General features: G+C 33.1%; 1 protein-coding gene and 1 pseudogene across 1 annotated transcript; one reads left to right on the plus strand and one right to left on the minus strand.

The window, feature by feature from the left end:
- Positions 1 to 1,420: 1,420 nt before the first annotated feature.
- LOC131162328 (uncharacterized) lies at positions 1,421 to 7,288 on the minus strand. Its single transcript, XM_058118677.1, has 6 exons — positions 7,093 to 7,288; positions 5,230 to 5,323; positions 4,913 to 5,089; positions 3,491 to 3,589; positions 3,048 to 3,290; positions 1,421 to 2,275 (listed from the first exon to the last, which is right to left on the minus strand). The coding sequence occupies exons 2-6, from the start codon at positions 5,302 to 5,304 to the stop codon at positions 1,838 to 1,840; spliced, it is 1,032 nt and encodes a 343-aa protein (XP_057974660.1). The 5' UTR covers positions 5,305 to 5,323; positions 7,093 to 7,288; the 3' UTR covers positions 1,421 to 1,837.
- On the plus strand, positions 7,138 to 11,494 carry LOC131162647 (auxin-responsive protein IAA11-like; annotated as a pseudogene).
- Positions 11,495 to 14,644: the final 3,150 nt, after the last annotated feature.

Below are 14,644 nucleotides of genomic sequence, written 5' to 3' on the forward strand. Positions count from 1 at the left end.
TGATCGGATGACTTAAAATTAATCTTATAATTTTTTTATAAGATCAAGTGATGCAATCTGAACTATATAAATAATCTAATAGTCAGAATAATTGATTTTCCAGAATATCTCGACCAGGGCGCAACGAGGAGACCTTGGAAGTGTGACCTGGTTGACGGTGCCATCGTCTGAACATGGAGAAATAAATGATTTTTCAGGATGTGTCAACCAAGGCTCAACTAGGGCGCAACAAGGTCGACGCCCGTGCGTTTTCAGAAATCTGCTTCGCGAATGGTTGTTAATGACACAGATTTGAACATATAAAACCTTTTGGAAATGGCATAAATCTGTCTATTTAAAGACATAATTTATTCCATGAATATATAGAAATATTCAATCATTCTCTCTCTCTTTTCTTTCACAAATTATATTTTCTTCAATCCTGAGTTCTATTTTCTATAGAAATAGAATTCCAAAAATTTGTTCAGATTCTTTTAAGGGTGTTTGTGATTAGTTTTCGTTTGTGTATAACGTAAACTGATATTAGATTATATTCTGAGTTTCATTGTATCTTGAAAATGTATTTATTGATTCAATACATACTGATCTGATGGGAGCAAATAATATTTTAATGAAAACAGTATTATAACGTGTGTGTTTTTAGGAAGGGTTTCTCTAGACTCTTTGTTCCATTTGTTAGAGACCAATAGGTCATTATTGCAAAATCCGGCTTCTTTGGCGAAGCGCCGTGTGGTTCACCTGGAAGCACCAACTTCTGGCAACGAGGATGAAGTTGCTGTTAGTGGAGAATTTGCAGAGAAACCTTTCTAGAAGGACAATTTGCAGAAAACTTTCCGGAACGAAAATTTGTAGAGAATTTCCTGCGACAATCCTTGATTTCCAAAAGGAAAATTTCATTCTGGAATTTTCTCTGTAAGTTTGTTTCAAATAAAATTTGTAGACTCGCACTCCGTATATTTTTCAACAATTGGGTTCCAAGCCTAATATTTGGAACTTCAATTTTGCTGCATTGCAAGCTCTAATGGAATTTCTCCTAAAAAAATATTATTGTGAATGTGCATGAAGGTTAGATCTTGTTGGCAGCAGTAGTTGATACGTGGATGATATACTTTCTCTTGGCAAATGACATTTTTTACAAGAAATTGTTGTTTTGGTGAATAATGACAAGCTTAAATTTTTATCTGTAGGGTCTAATTAAACAGGTGTCAAGAATCTGAGGGTGTGCAGAGTAAGATGATCCTCTGCACTTGGTAGGGGAGAGGAGCTAAACCCGGCTAAGCTAGGGTTACCATTTCATACAGTAAAGATGAAGTTAATAGCACCATCATAGTTTAGACACTTGAATTCATTTAGTTAAAATAAGTAGGTCATAACATTTTACTGAAATAACAATAAAGCAAATTTGTCCCGCACAAGAAGCTCAGAAACAGTAAGTTTATTACTTAATACTCATTTCGACTCTTATGTAATGACAAGACCATAGATATATCGCCCACACGGGGAACACAAGGAGGGTAATGCAATCGAAAGAACTTGTTTATATTTGGCAGTACACATCTTGAAAATAATTTATAGAGCTATATCAAGTGTTAACTATATAGTGGGGGAAGGTTTATTGTATCTTATAGGTGATCCGCATTGCATGTTTTGTTTCACTCTCCACAACATCCGTTTTCTTTAAACCACAAGTCAACATCTTCTCATTTTCTGTTTCACTAGGCAATTCAAACAAATGATTTAAAGATAAAACTCTTGATTTTGATCTTCCAACTAAAATGTCAGGCAGTCAGCAAGTTTAAATCCATACACTTGTCACCATACTGTCACAAAGTTCAGCCTACGAGCCTGTGGTTCCTTTGTCCCAGTGTAAATTTCTGATGCCATTCCGGCTTTCATTGATCACAGGTACACTGTCATCCTGGGAGACTTCTGAATCCGCCTTGTGAGATGTCTCAGCTTTCTCTCCATCAGAATCATCAGAATCCAACTCTAAATTAATGGGATTCAAGGAGGTGGGGACAGCAGTCGCCGGGGCTACTTCCATGGCAGCTGGAGGATTTTCTCTCCTCCAAAAGGAAGGCATCCTCTTGTCATCTTCTCTCATTCTGTCAGCATATTTCTTAATGTCAAAACCTATACTATCATTCCCACCAAACGCAGACTCGAGCTGTTCCATATCAAATAGGCCCTCCAGTATCCTCTTTGTGTTGAGGTCATTGGAATAAACAAACTTCACTTTGTTGCAGGTCTTGGGCTCTAGAAAAGGCTTTACTACCTGCAGTGGGGCATATTATCAACGTCACAAGACTGATAAAAAAGAAAGCCACTAGCCAGGGCATTAGCAACCAACACTACAAGAAGGGCAGAAATAAATCAAAAAAATATATTATATTTGGGGGGGAACAAAGAGAAGCAAAAGGAAAAATTATATTAAAAACCAGCTAAGAGATGTCTTGATTCCAAGTCAAAGATAAATAATTGAGTAAAACCTGATCATTTTGACAGTGCACACATTTTGCATTAATGCACCCATCATATTCTTGAAGAATTGTGTTCATTTATTTATTTTTTTGGGAGGTGGTGCAATGGGGCTAAAAACAAAGAATGAAATTTATTTGAATGACATTGAAACCACAAACTTGCTAAACTTTTGGCAGGTGAGACCAGAGCTAAGTGCTAAATTATGTCAACCATATGACAGAAAACTTTGCACGAGAGATTGAATTGACAACAGCCAATGGCTTCAAATATTGAAATTTCAAAATATATCAAATCCAAAAGTAAACGTGAAATATCAAGATTTCATCGAAGATTGAAAAGAGTGTTGTAATATGCAGAAGAAATTGTCAAATTGAGTCCAAATTCTGAAATATTTGTGCATGGTACTGAGCAATAAAATATGCCATTTAAATGTTACCATCTTATATTATACATTTCCACATGCACACTATAATGCAAATTACATAAACATAGGAAAATGATTCTATTTTAGAAAGCTTTTGCATAAAGGTAAATAATAGTGGAAAATAAGGTAAACATAAACATACCGTCCAAAATGGCTCAAAGAACTTGGGTGGGTTGTATAATATTGCTAAACCTAGCCGCTCTGGATAATGATCTTGTAAAACATGGGCTGTTTCTCGTGTCACCTTCACTGAAATATTTGATAAACTGAAACCGTGGAAATCAATCAGCCAGATCATCTGTTCTTGCTCAGGTGGAAGATTTAAAATAGCATTCTCCATGCAATACACCAAATACCTAATTTGCCCTTTGGTTGACTTTGAGTTCTGCAATTCATACATCAACAAGAAGAAGTTAAAAAGGCAAAAAGACAGCCATCACTGTGGATCAAACAACAGTTCCAGATGCATCAAAAGGGCCACCATGACCAAATTTTGGAGAATAAAATGAAGTAATAGCTGTTTCGCAACACGAATGTGTGCACACATGCATATGCAGAAGGGCAAGGAGAATAATCCAATGAAACCTGGCAGCTAGGTCTCATGATAAGAACTGTTCTCCCATGCTTGTCAACATAATTTGATCTGTAGATTTTCCCCGTCTCTGCTTCATGGGCAACTTCTTCCTGCATCACAAGGATCCAAGGGAGAGCATGTCAAATAAATTTACCATTTTTTGAGACATGATCACACCTAGAGCTGGCCAATATTTGACTCAGGTTGGCCACAGGCACAGGTGACATGACTCGTGCAAGCAGACTAGCCAGGCCCAGAGTTATGCGTCACTTGGGGCACCCATAAATATTTTAAATTAATTGATATTTATTCTTGACAACTAAGGACTTGCTGACAATTTAATTAGCAGCCTTAAATTAGCAATGCCCCACCCACCCCTAAAAAAAATAAAAAAATAAAAAAATAAAAAAATAAAAAAATAAAAAAATAAAAAAGCAATACTCACCCTATCCAAACCCTCAAAAACCAAAGATAAATTCCTAGCTCTGTCCTATGCGATGGGTACAAATGTATTTTTCTATCTGACATTTCTCATTCCCAAGCCCAACATATGGATGGCTTGATGCATATTAGGCATGCATTTGATTGTTATAAATGCACGTCCAGGCTCAATGTAGTGTAAATTCGTGTTTGGCTGCATTGTTAAACTAACACTACATTAAAACTGTGTTATGTTAGGCGGAAACAGCTGTTTGAACAAACTGGGGTTCATCAGTTTTGGGAGAATGCTACTTTGCATAAGCATTGTGCCTAGACTAAAAGCTACCACTGCTCCAAATTATGTGTTGTTGATGTATCCAATAGTCTTCAACATCATAAGTTAACATAAATTTTATGAAAAAAAAAAAAGATTTTGATTGGATTCTTCGCTTATTTGAAAAATCAACTGACAAAGGAATCAATTGAAAACAAATTTTGGGTTGAAGATGTCAGCTTGCTGTGAATATGATAAAAAAGCACCAGAGAAATATTCCATATCTTTGTGCTGCTATATCCTATACAACTACTCAGGGCACATTTGTAACCACCTCATAAATAGGGAGCTGCTGCCAGTAGCCTATGCAATTTAACTCGCATGGCAATCAAGTCTACCACTTACACATCTTAACTCTTCCACACACTCATAAAATGATATTAAAAAATTTGGTAGTTATTGGAATCTATCTAACCTCTTATGGATATGCCTAGCTCAGTATATCCCAACCCCAACAGTGTGCACAGGTTGTTGAACCCCCCCCCCCCCCCCTCTCTCTTTTCTCTGCCAAAAAAAAATAATAATAAGATACAACTAGATGGGGGAGATAAAGAAGCCTCTGTTGATTGCTAAGAGACAGATTATTATCAAGACTTCTGGGGAAAGCAGCAGGCCATGCTTGGCAGACCATAGAAGTTTAACACAGTGCTAAGAACAGAGTAGATATAAGGTACCATACCCAATGAATCTCATCTGGCTTGTATTCCAGTCTCCATTTCAAGGTTTCTTTCAGCATTTTGGTTGCCTTCTTGACATTCCAGTTTCGTGCTCTTAAATACCTTGATATTGATGCATCAGAGCAGTAACTAGACAACTTCTCTGACAATGGTCCTATCAACCTTCTCACCTCATTAATCTGCGTACACAAGAATAATTATCAGCCATATGACATCTATTCTATACTATAGTGCCATTTGCACAATCCAGACCTCTAGATTTGAAGCAGCTTAAAGTAAGTGGTAATATATGTAGGACGGTAACATACTAATCCAATACCTTTTCCACATGCTCTTCGGACGTTGAAGTTTTCCCACATCCATTTGAAGGGGATTTCCTTAACCCCGTACTCATAGCTTTCAGATGAGCCTCCCTAACAATCAATAATTGAACCTCACAATCTTTTAGTATCATCATCATAGCTTTCTTCTTTTCATAACATAATTCTTTCTTTTAAAAAAATTTAAAATAAACACACAGACACACTCTTCTGCACTTGTAAACTGATAAATCAAATTAACAATTGGTCTTGCCAAAAATAAAAATCAAATTAACATTATATCGAATAAACAGTAATTTTTAGTTTTCTGCATTAATGCTTCTTGGTTGATGAGAGAAGAAAGGAAAGAGTATATTTTTTAAAATATTCATTCAGCCTTGTTCAATTATGCAGAATAATAATAATAATAATAATAATAATTACTGTAACACAAGAAAAAAGCGTCAAGCATCTTTTCTCTCATTTTATGAGAAAATGAACCATCAATCAAATACGAAATAACTAGGAAATTCCAATGAAGGTGGATTGCCATTGAAATTTCTTTCAACATGTTAAAACAGAACAATCTACTAATAGCCCGCTCCTGAAATTATAAGAATGAATGTGGTGTTATGCACTGTTGGAACTCCAAACTATTTCTCATATGTTTTGAGGTTCACAGATTTTCTGCCCGCACTCTCCTAAGTCCTGATAGCAGAACTGATTAACCTACATACAAGCATGCATATCTGCAAGATAAACCAATGCTGTAGTATCAATTCTCCACTATACAAATGTAAGGAAGGTCAATCTCTAGAATTTTGAAGCACGATAACTCAAAAGCCCATAATTGAATAATTTTCAGGCTTAAATACTCTTATTACTCCCAATACTATGCCCATGTAGTTTCCAACATCTATGGTTGGACGGTGATTCACACATCTTAAATATACATAATGAGCGATTGGACAACAGGCTTGGCGTAAACAAGGTTCATTGACACCAAAGTTGAAGACATCCAAGGTTAAAAACAAGGATGTGTCACATAAATGCTATATTTTATCTTGACTGAGATGGACCTGCACATTGACACTTCTGGATAACCAGTTATAACTTAAGCATACACCTTCCTTTCTACTCAATGGGAGGCTACTTTGTTTTAATTTAAAAAAAAAAAAAAAGGCAGATTCCTTCCTCTTGATAAACCAATGTTTCAGTTGATTGCAGCTAAAATGTGGGGAAGGAAGGAAAAAAATTCAAATCTCTTGACGCTTATTCCAACATCAAAATACAAGCCTTTTTTACTTTAAATAATGTATATTCCCCACGAACCAGGCGCAGTGCATAAGGGAAATTGCTGAGATGAACAAGAGCCGCTTGATTCATCCAGTGATTTAATCATGTTCATTTCAGCTACAGAGACAATTGAACCTATATTATCAACAAAAACGAGCACAAGCACTTTGACATTGCCTTGAGTCAGCTAACTTGAATTTACAGCAAAACCTCCTGTGTTTTAGTACTAATTCTAAGCAACATCTAATATATTTACCCCGAAAATTTAGCCCGAGAATGTGAACCCTTGGATTGTAAGCCAATTAAGCCACAAAGATTTGAGCTACCCAACAAATATATGAATCACAAAACGGTCTAGATCCACAATAAATCTATAATTAATTGTAAGAAACAATTTTTACGAGCAATTTTGAGCCAAAGAAGACTTCTAATTTTTTTTTTTTATGAAATCGATAATATTGAAAACGATAACACAAAGATTTTTTCCACTCGCTAAAAAAATCACGCACGAACTTCATAACAACAAAAGCAACACATGGCACACGATGAAAGGACCCAGATCGAGAATGCTAAAATGAGCGGCTAACCTGGCTGATTTGCGGTAAAAAATAAAACAAAAATGAAAAACGACGATGTCTGTGGAGCTCCTCAACGGCCAAGGAGCATCGAAATCGGGTCAGCCGTCAAAAGGGTATTCACAGGAATAGGCCTTCGACCTGGAGATGGATTTGATTTTTCTTTAGAATGGTCAATTGGATCTGTTGCAGACTGGGGGTATATATATATATATATATATATATATATATATATATACTGTTCATTTCATTTCCCTTTTCCTATATATATATATTTAAAAGAGAGAGAGAGAGAGTCTGGAAAAGGGATATGAAATGACCAAGAAGCTGTCGTTTTTTAGATTCAAAGTTTTTAAAATGGTGCAATGACTTCATGACTACTGACTTGAGAATTGCGTCCTTAGCACACATGTTGGAATTATAAACCCTGTTCTGGAAATTGTTAGGCACTTGGTTCCCATATATTGAGGATGTTAAAAGTCAAAACTACCCCTACATTTGACCAGTCAAAGATTATTTTTTAATGGATTGAAGTGATTATCAGAGAGGTATTCGAAATTTGAAGATCCATGGAACTGCCTGTCCAAGATAATCAGCCAGACACACGATGAAGAGGAGTATGGTGATTATACCAAACCAAGGCACTACACATGCCTACATGTATCTTAAAGGAGCCATTTAGCTTAAATTATCTGAGGCTTGGATTTTGTTTGCGAGAAAGAAAAAAAAAAGGAATAAAATAATAATAAAATTAATTTGTTTTTATCATATTTTTAAAATCAAATGCTATTCAAAATGCATATCTAAGTCAAATAAAGAAAAAATTGCGTGTAGAAGTGAAGGTTCAAGTTTATAAAATATATAAATACATATATACCTCTGGTATGTCCAAATTCACCCGTGATTTCAAATGATTTTGATTTTTCTTTAGGATGAAAAAAAGATATGGAATAGGAGTGAGCTACCTCCCATGGTATGTCCAAATTAATCAAATGATTTTTATAAGAGAAGAAGAAGAAGAAGAAGATCATGGACTTCTTCCCGAGCAACTATCAAAGACATTCCAAAAGGTTGAATTAGCTCTAAGGTTATATTTGATTTTTGGGAATAGAGATAATAATTATTCCTTACTTATTCTTCATTCTCCTATCTACTATGGAATATCAAATGAATAGACATTCCTATGATAAAATTTAAAAATTATTATTTCTCATGTATTCCTTACATTGATTCATAAAAAACTTAATTAGATTGTCAATATTCTTCTTTAGTGTAGTAATATATTTTGAACAGAAACTACCAAATTCGTGAATTATAACTACTTATATTCTTATGAATAGACATTTCGCAAATCAAAATAATCGAATTAAATTTGACGTAACTAAAAATTAATGCAACTAAATTAGCACAAGCAAGAATAGAAAAACAAAAGCAATTTCAAGAGATTGAAGGGAATAGAATAGCAAAATTTTTATTATGATCAACTTTTCAAAGCTTGTATATGCTCCCTCAAGGTCTCAATTGCTTTGTGACTCCATTATATTGAAGTCCTACTAAATTCCCCATTTTCTCACGAAGGCAAAGACATATAATGATAGTCATTTTTTGAACAACCCAGATGAAAAAAAAAAAATCAAAATTCAAGATAAAAAATAAAGAGAAAATAAAATATTCCACTAGGTAGTCAGCCAACCACTTATAGGTAGTCGACCATCCCCTTCACCGCCCTATTTTTTCACCTACTTTTTTATGTATACTTAAAAAATTGGTTGGTGCCCCTTGTACACAGTCAACCAGTCCCCTAAGGCAGTTAATTAATCCAATGCAAATTTGAATTTTGATTTCTTTTCTCATGAATAATTGGTTGTTTTGATTGTGTCATATGTCCCAATCGATATTATATCTTACGCAATGAATAGACATACCAATTATTTTTGTTTCAATTTGAATTTTCAAATTTCAAATTTTAAACTTATTTCCCTCAAATAATGGAAATTTGAAGATCCTTACCTTAATAATGGAACTGCCTGTCCAAGACAATCTGCCACACGAGGAAGAGGAGAATGGTGATTATACCAAACCAAGGCACTACACATGCCTACATGTATCTTAAAGGAGCCATTTAGCTTAAATTATCCAAGGCTTGGATTTTGTTTGCGAGAAAAAAGAAAAGAATAAAATAATAATAAGGTTTATTTTTTTTATCATATTTTTAAAATCAAATGCTATTCAAAATGAATATCTAATCAAATAAAGAAGGAAATCGCGTGCAGCAGGTGAAGGTTCAATTTTAACTACGATGAAAAAAAGAGTTTTTTCCCGTTTTAACTTTTTTTAATATATATATATATTAAATAATATCCAATTCTGATAAGTATTTTTTAGAATGACTCTGACGTAATCTCGCTACTCCAAGTAGCAAGATTTCCCACGTATGCAAATCTTTTGGTTGCCATGTGTATGTGCCAGATTAGGTCTGGCATTTAAGTAGCGAGATTTTCTGTACACTTATTGAATTGGTTTTCTCTCTATTATTTATTTATTAATAATTAATTAAATTGTTTTTTGAATTATTGGAGGGAAGAATAAGTTATTAATTTAAATTTTCACATATAATAAATTACAGTTCGTAATTTAGTTAAAAATATTTTTTTATCAAAAAATAAATATAATAGTCATACACTATAAATATACACTAATTATATTTAATTAAATTGGAAAATCTTCTATTATTTTATTGAGTAGGAAATGTTTAAATATTAATTAAAAATAATTAGAATTTAAATAATTTAACATGTTCCAAACAGAACTTCTGCTTCTTCTGTTGCCGCTGTTTCTGGCACAAAGAGAGCCGCTGATTCTGTTGCCCAAGAAGTTGTTGCTGCTGCTGCCTTTGTCAGCATAAATATTTATAGAAGCATAACGCTTCTCTTATTCTCTTTGGTTTTCTTTTCGTTCTCATGTTTTCTTTTAACATTATTAATTTGTTTTTTTCTGACAATAAGTTTTGGGGATCCTGTTCCCTTTGATGGAGTTAGGATTTTAATTTCCGCATTTCTAACATTTCCTATTTTGGGTTTGTTCCTCTATTATCCTCTCTCTCTCTCTCTCTCTCTCCATTTTTGTTCCACCATTTTCCCTATAAAATCTAATGTCATTTTCATTTTACTGATATGGGTGTTTCGATTTTCTTCTATTAAGGGTTAACCGTCCTTTTATAAATTACAGAGAAAATTGAAATGATGAAGAGTAGAGAATAAAATCTTGATTATTTTCATATGTAAAATACCAAAGTAAAGTTTCTAATTTTCCCAGATTTAAAAACCTGCAAAGAAAAACCAATTTATTAAAATACTAATCCATTTTTGTTGCAAAATTAATCTTCTCGGCAACCAACCAAAGCATATATCAACTAATCCTCTAAAGTTATTTTTAATTGGAGTTTCGTGTAATTGAGAAATTGTCCCTCTCTCCTACACCGTCTCTTTCTTGCTACCGTGAAACCATTGAAAATTAGTTAACTTTGAGAAGAGTAACCCATGAGGATCTATTAATTTGGATTGTTAAAAGATTAGGATAATTGTTACTTCATGTCACTGTTTATTCTCTTTTTCTATGTCTCAACTAATATATTACTCATTAGTCATTACTATAATTAATTTTGTTCCTTGGGAGCAGTCAGGTTGTGGGATGGCTGCCTATAAGGGCTTATAAGATGAACAGCTTGGCTAACCAGGCAAAGACTCTGACCTCTGAAGAAGATGAGACATGCGAGGATGATAAATTAAAGGATACTTCAAAGAAAAAAGTGTACAATGGTAGCAATAAGAACAATACTGTTGCTATGGAAAAATGACATCTTGGGTTTGTTAAGGTTAACATGGATGTATTGCCAAATAGGGAGGAAAGTGGATCTAAATGCTCACGCTTGCTATGAGACTTTAGCCCAAGCACTAGAGGACATGTTTGTTAATCCAACCATGGACATCACTTCCATTCACGAGTGTATTCTTTTTTTTTCTATATTTTTTATCAGTAATGTGTAATTTACTTATTTTCTATCAATTCAATCTTAAAAGTTTTGATGTGATACTATTGTTAAATCATTGTTGCACCTCAATCTAACGACTAGCTTTTAGAATCAAGTGATTTAAGATGGCAAAAACATTTTGACCTCAAAGTCAAATTAGTAGGGCTAGGACAATAATGAGTTGCATAGATAATTATGTTCTAGTTTTAAAATGTAATTATGATTGTGTAACTACGTTCGAGTGGAGAGAGTGAGAAAGCAAGAATGGTCTCCAAGCTTTTACATGGATCATCCGAATTTGTGCTCACTTATGAAGATAAGGAGGTGGACTGGATGCTCGTAGGAGATGTTCCTTGGGAGTATGCACCTTTCATTTCATTCTAAATGATTATACTTGTGCAATATATATATAATTATGTATATATGTTTTTGTGAATGTGTCTTTTTGTGTATATATGCACATATTTATGTCTAATGTTTGTATATGCACTACTAAGCCCCAAATGGAATGATGTCAAATGACAAGGCTAGCCCTTTGGAAGACTAGCTGGGTTATTTCAAGCAACATTTTTAGGTGTAGGAGCAGTAGCTACACTACTAGTAACCTAATATTAAACATTTTGGACCATACTTTTAAGGGATGTTTCATTCAAGTTCCTAGATACTCTGGGCAGTGCATATCAAATAGAACATCATAAGAAAAGACAATATTGTAGTTGGAAATTGAGGGATGGGGTTAGCAAGTATCAGTTCGTCCAGGTTTTGAACATTGAGTTGGATCAAATTATAGAGGTGTTTGTGCTTATCCAAGTCCTTTTTTTACACTTGTTACGTACACTATTTCGTAGGATTAATTTGAAATAGATACGTGATCACAAATTTTTGTAATAATGTTTCATATAATGTAGGCATGTTGCCTAAAAAAATAGCCTTCTGGTTTGAAATTTGACTTCGTTTGGTAGATGCTTGAACATGAATGTTGAGTTTGGTTTAGAGGGAGAGGGGGGGAAGGAGATATAGGGTTCAAATTTCAGGAACAAAGTTCAGCCCTCTAATTATTGTCAACTTTCATGTATGCAGTTCCACTAATATGTTATGCTCATTTGGCAGCAATTTTCATTGACAATTCATGAAGTTTGATATCATTTTCCTTTTTCTTTTGTGGTAAGTATGCAGTTCTTGACCTACTTTGCAGCCATGAATTGTTTTCACATAAACTATGGTATATGTCCAATGAGTTAGTGTATATTTATAACGTATGATTGTTATATTGAGTTCTTTAGTTGTTGTTAACTCAATATTCTATAATATAAATAATAGTAATCTGAGTATTGGAAGTCGAAAGAAAACATTTATCCAACACACTCGATATCAGTATGTTCACAACATTATATTCACCAGTTTCATACATATCCAACCTATCAAATTACTGTAAAAATTTCGACGGAGTCCCCTTTAAAAATTTAGCATTTCCATCCACGCACCTGTTCAAAGAAAACATTTATCCTACACAAGGCATACCAGTATGTTCACAACGTTACATTCACCACTTTCATACACATCGAACGTATCAAATTACTATAAAAATTTCGGCAGAGTCTCCTTTAAAAATTTAACATGTCCATCCACACACATGTTCAAAGAAAACATTTATCAAACACAATTGATACCAGTATATTCACAACGTTACATTCACCAGTTATATACACATCCAACCTATCAAATTACTATAAAAAATTTGGCAAAGTCCCCTTTGGAACATTCAGCATATCCATCCATGCACCTATTTAAAGAAAACATTTATCCTACACAACATTTGGCATACCGGTATGTTCACAATGTTACATTCACCAGTTACACACACATCCAAGCTATCAAATTACTATAAAATATTCGACAAAGTGCCCTTCGAAACATTCAGCATATCCATCCATGCACCTGTTTGGAAAAAAAAATTTATCCTACACAACATTTGGCATACCACTATGTTCATGATGCTACATTCACCACTTTCATATATATCCAGCCTATCATAACCAAATTTCATTCACATATACATCCTGTGGTGAATGAATAATTATTTGAAATTATACATAAATAATACAGCAATCCTTTTAGATCGGAAGAAAAAAAATATAATGTCGTACAAATGAAATAATAGAAGGATCATCTATGCAAATGAAATAATGGACATCCTCATGCTGTACAAAAGAATTAATACAACGATCTATACAAGTTAAATATGTCGAACCTATGCAATGTGCATTCAACACAATGCGCAGACCATAATCATCAGATATGGGAACAGCCTCATAGAGGACTGTATTATTGAACCCTCGCAAAGGGTATCTTGTGGTCACCCGTAATGTATATTAATTTGGATCAATATGCAAATATTTATATATCTTCGTATATAATTTATTTAATTTACACCTATGACCAATTCGAATTGGTCGAACTAGCGGATTACTATAACTAACACCATCTGCTCCAGTTATGATGTCCCCCCCCTGTGTACAACAATACTGTCACTGGAGCACTGCTTGAGCTTCCTGCCATTTAGATCGGCGTTCCGGAAATAAAAAAAAACCTACGCAAAATAAAATTGTATGTATAAGTGCTACGTCTTACTAATAGTAATCCATAATTAATTTCACTAAATTTAGTCATCTTATAACTCTATTATGATCATTAAACTCTCTTGTAGCTTTTACACTTTTTAGTATATAGATTTTAGAGTGTTTTTATTTTGTTAAAAAAATTTCAGACCTTAGATTTGGATTTCAATGTATTTAAATCCAATGCAAATTCACATTCAATTCCGAGGTCTCTCCAAAGATAAAGTAATAATATTTTTTATCATAAAAATATTTAATTTATATATGCATGTCAGAATGTTATTTAATTAAGTACAAATCACTTCATAAGTTAGGAAAATTCTTGAACTTTTAAAATATACTTGGGATCTTTTTTTTACTTCAGAAGTTGTGGTGATTTCTTAGGTTAACAATCTGAATACTCAACATTTTAATAAGGAATATAGATAGTGTGTTATTTAATTATATTTGATTAATAATTAATAGCTTAATAAATAATATCAGTTTATTATATTTAATTAACAATAATCTTGTTATTAATGTATATTTATAACATATTACTATGATATAAATGAAGATTACAATGAATATTACTAATTTAATTCAACATATTAATTTATTTAATGTTAATTCAAATTAATAAATAGTTCTTGTTCAATCCAGAATTGAATTAAAATGACTAATATGTCGTAATATATTGGTACGTATATGTGTACGTACAGTTGCATGCATACATGATTCGGAATATTATCATTACTTTTTTCTTTTACATAGTAGTCTATTTTTTTGTTTATAATTTTAAATGTATTTAAAAATATAATTACAAATATATATACGATTTAAATATTACCTCTTTAAAAAATTATAATAAATTATTAGCATCTTTAATGAAAAATTATATATTTAAAAACTTAATAATAACTAATATATCATAATA

The sequence above is a fragment of the Malania oleifera genome, chromosome 8, assembly GCF_029873635.1.
Source record: "Malania oleifera isolate guangnan ecotype guangnan chromosome 8, ASM2987363v1, whole genome shotgun sequence".
Taxonomy (NCBI): domain Eukaryota; kingdom Viridiplantae; phylum Streptophyta; class Magnoliopsida; order Santalales; family Ximeniaceae; genus Malania; species Malania oleifera.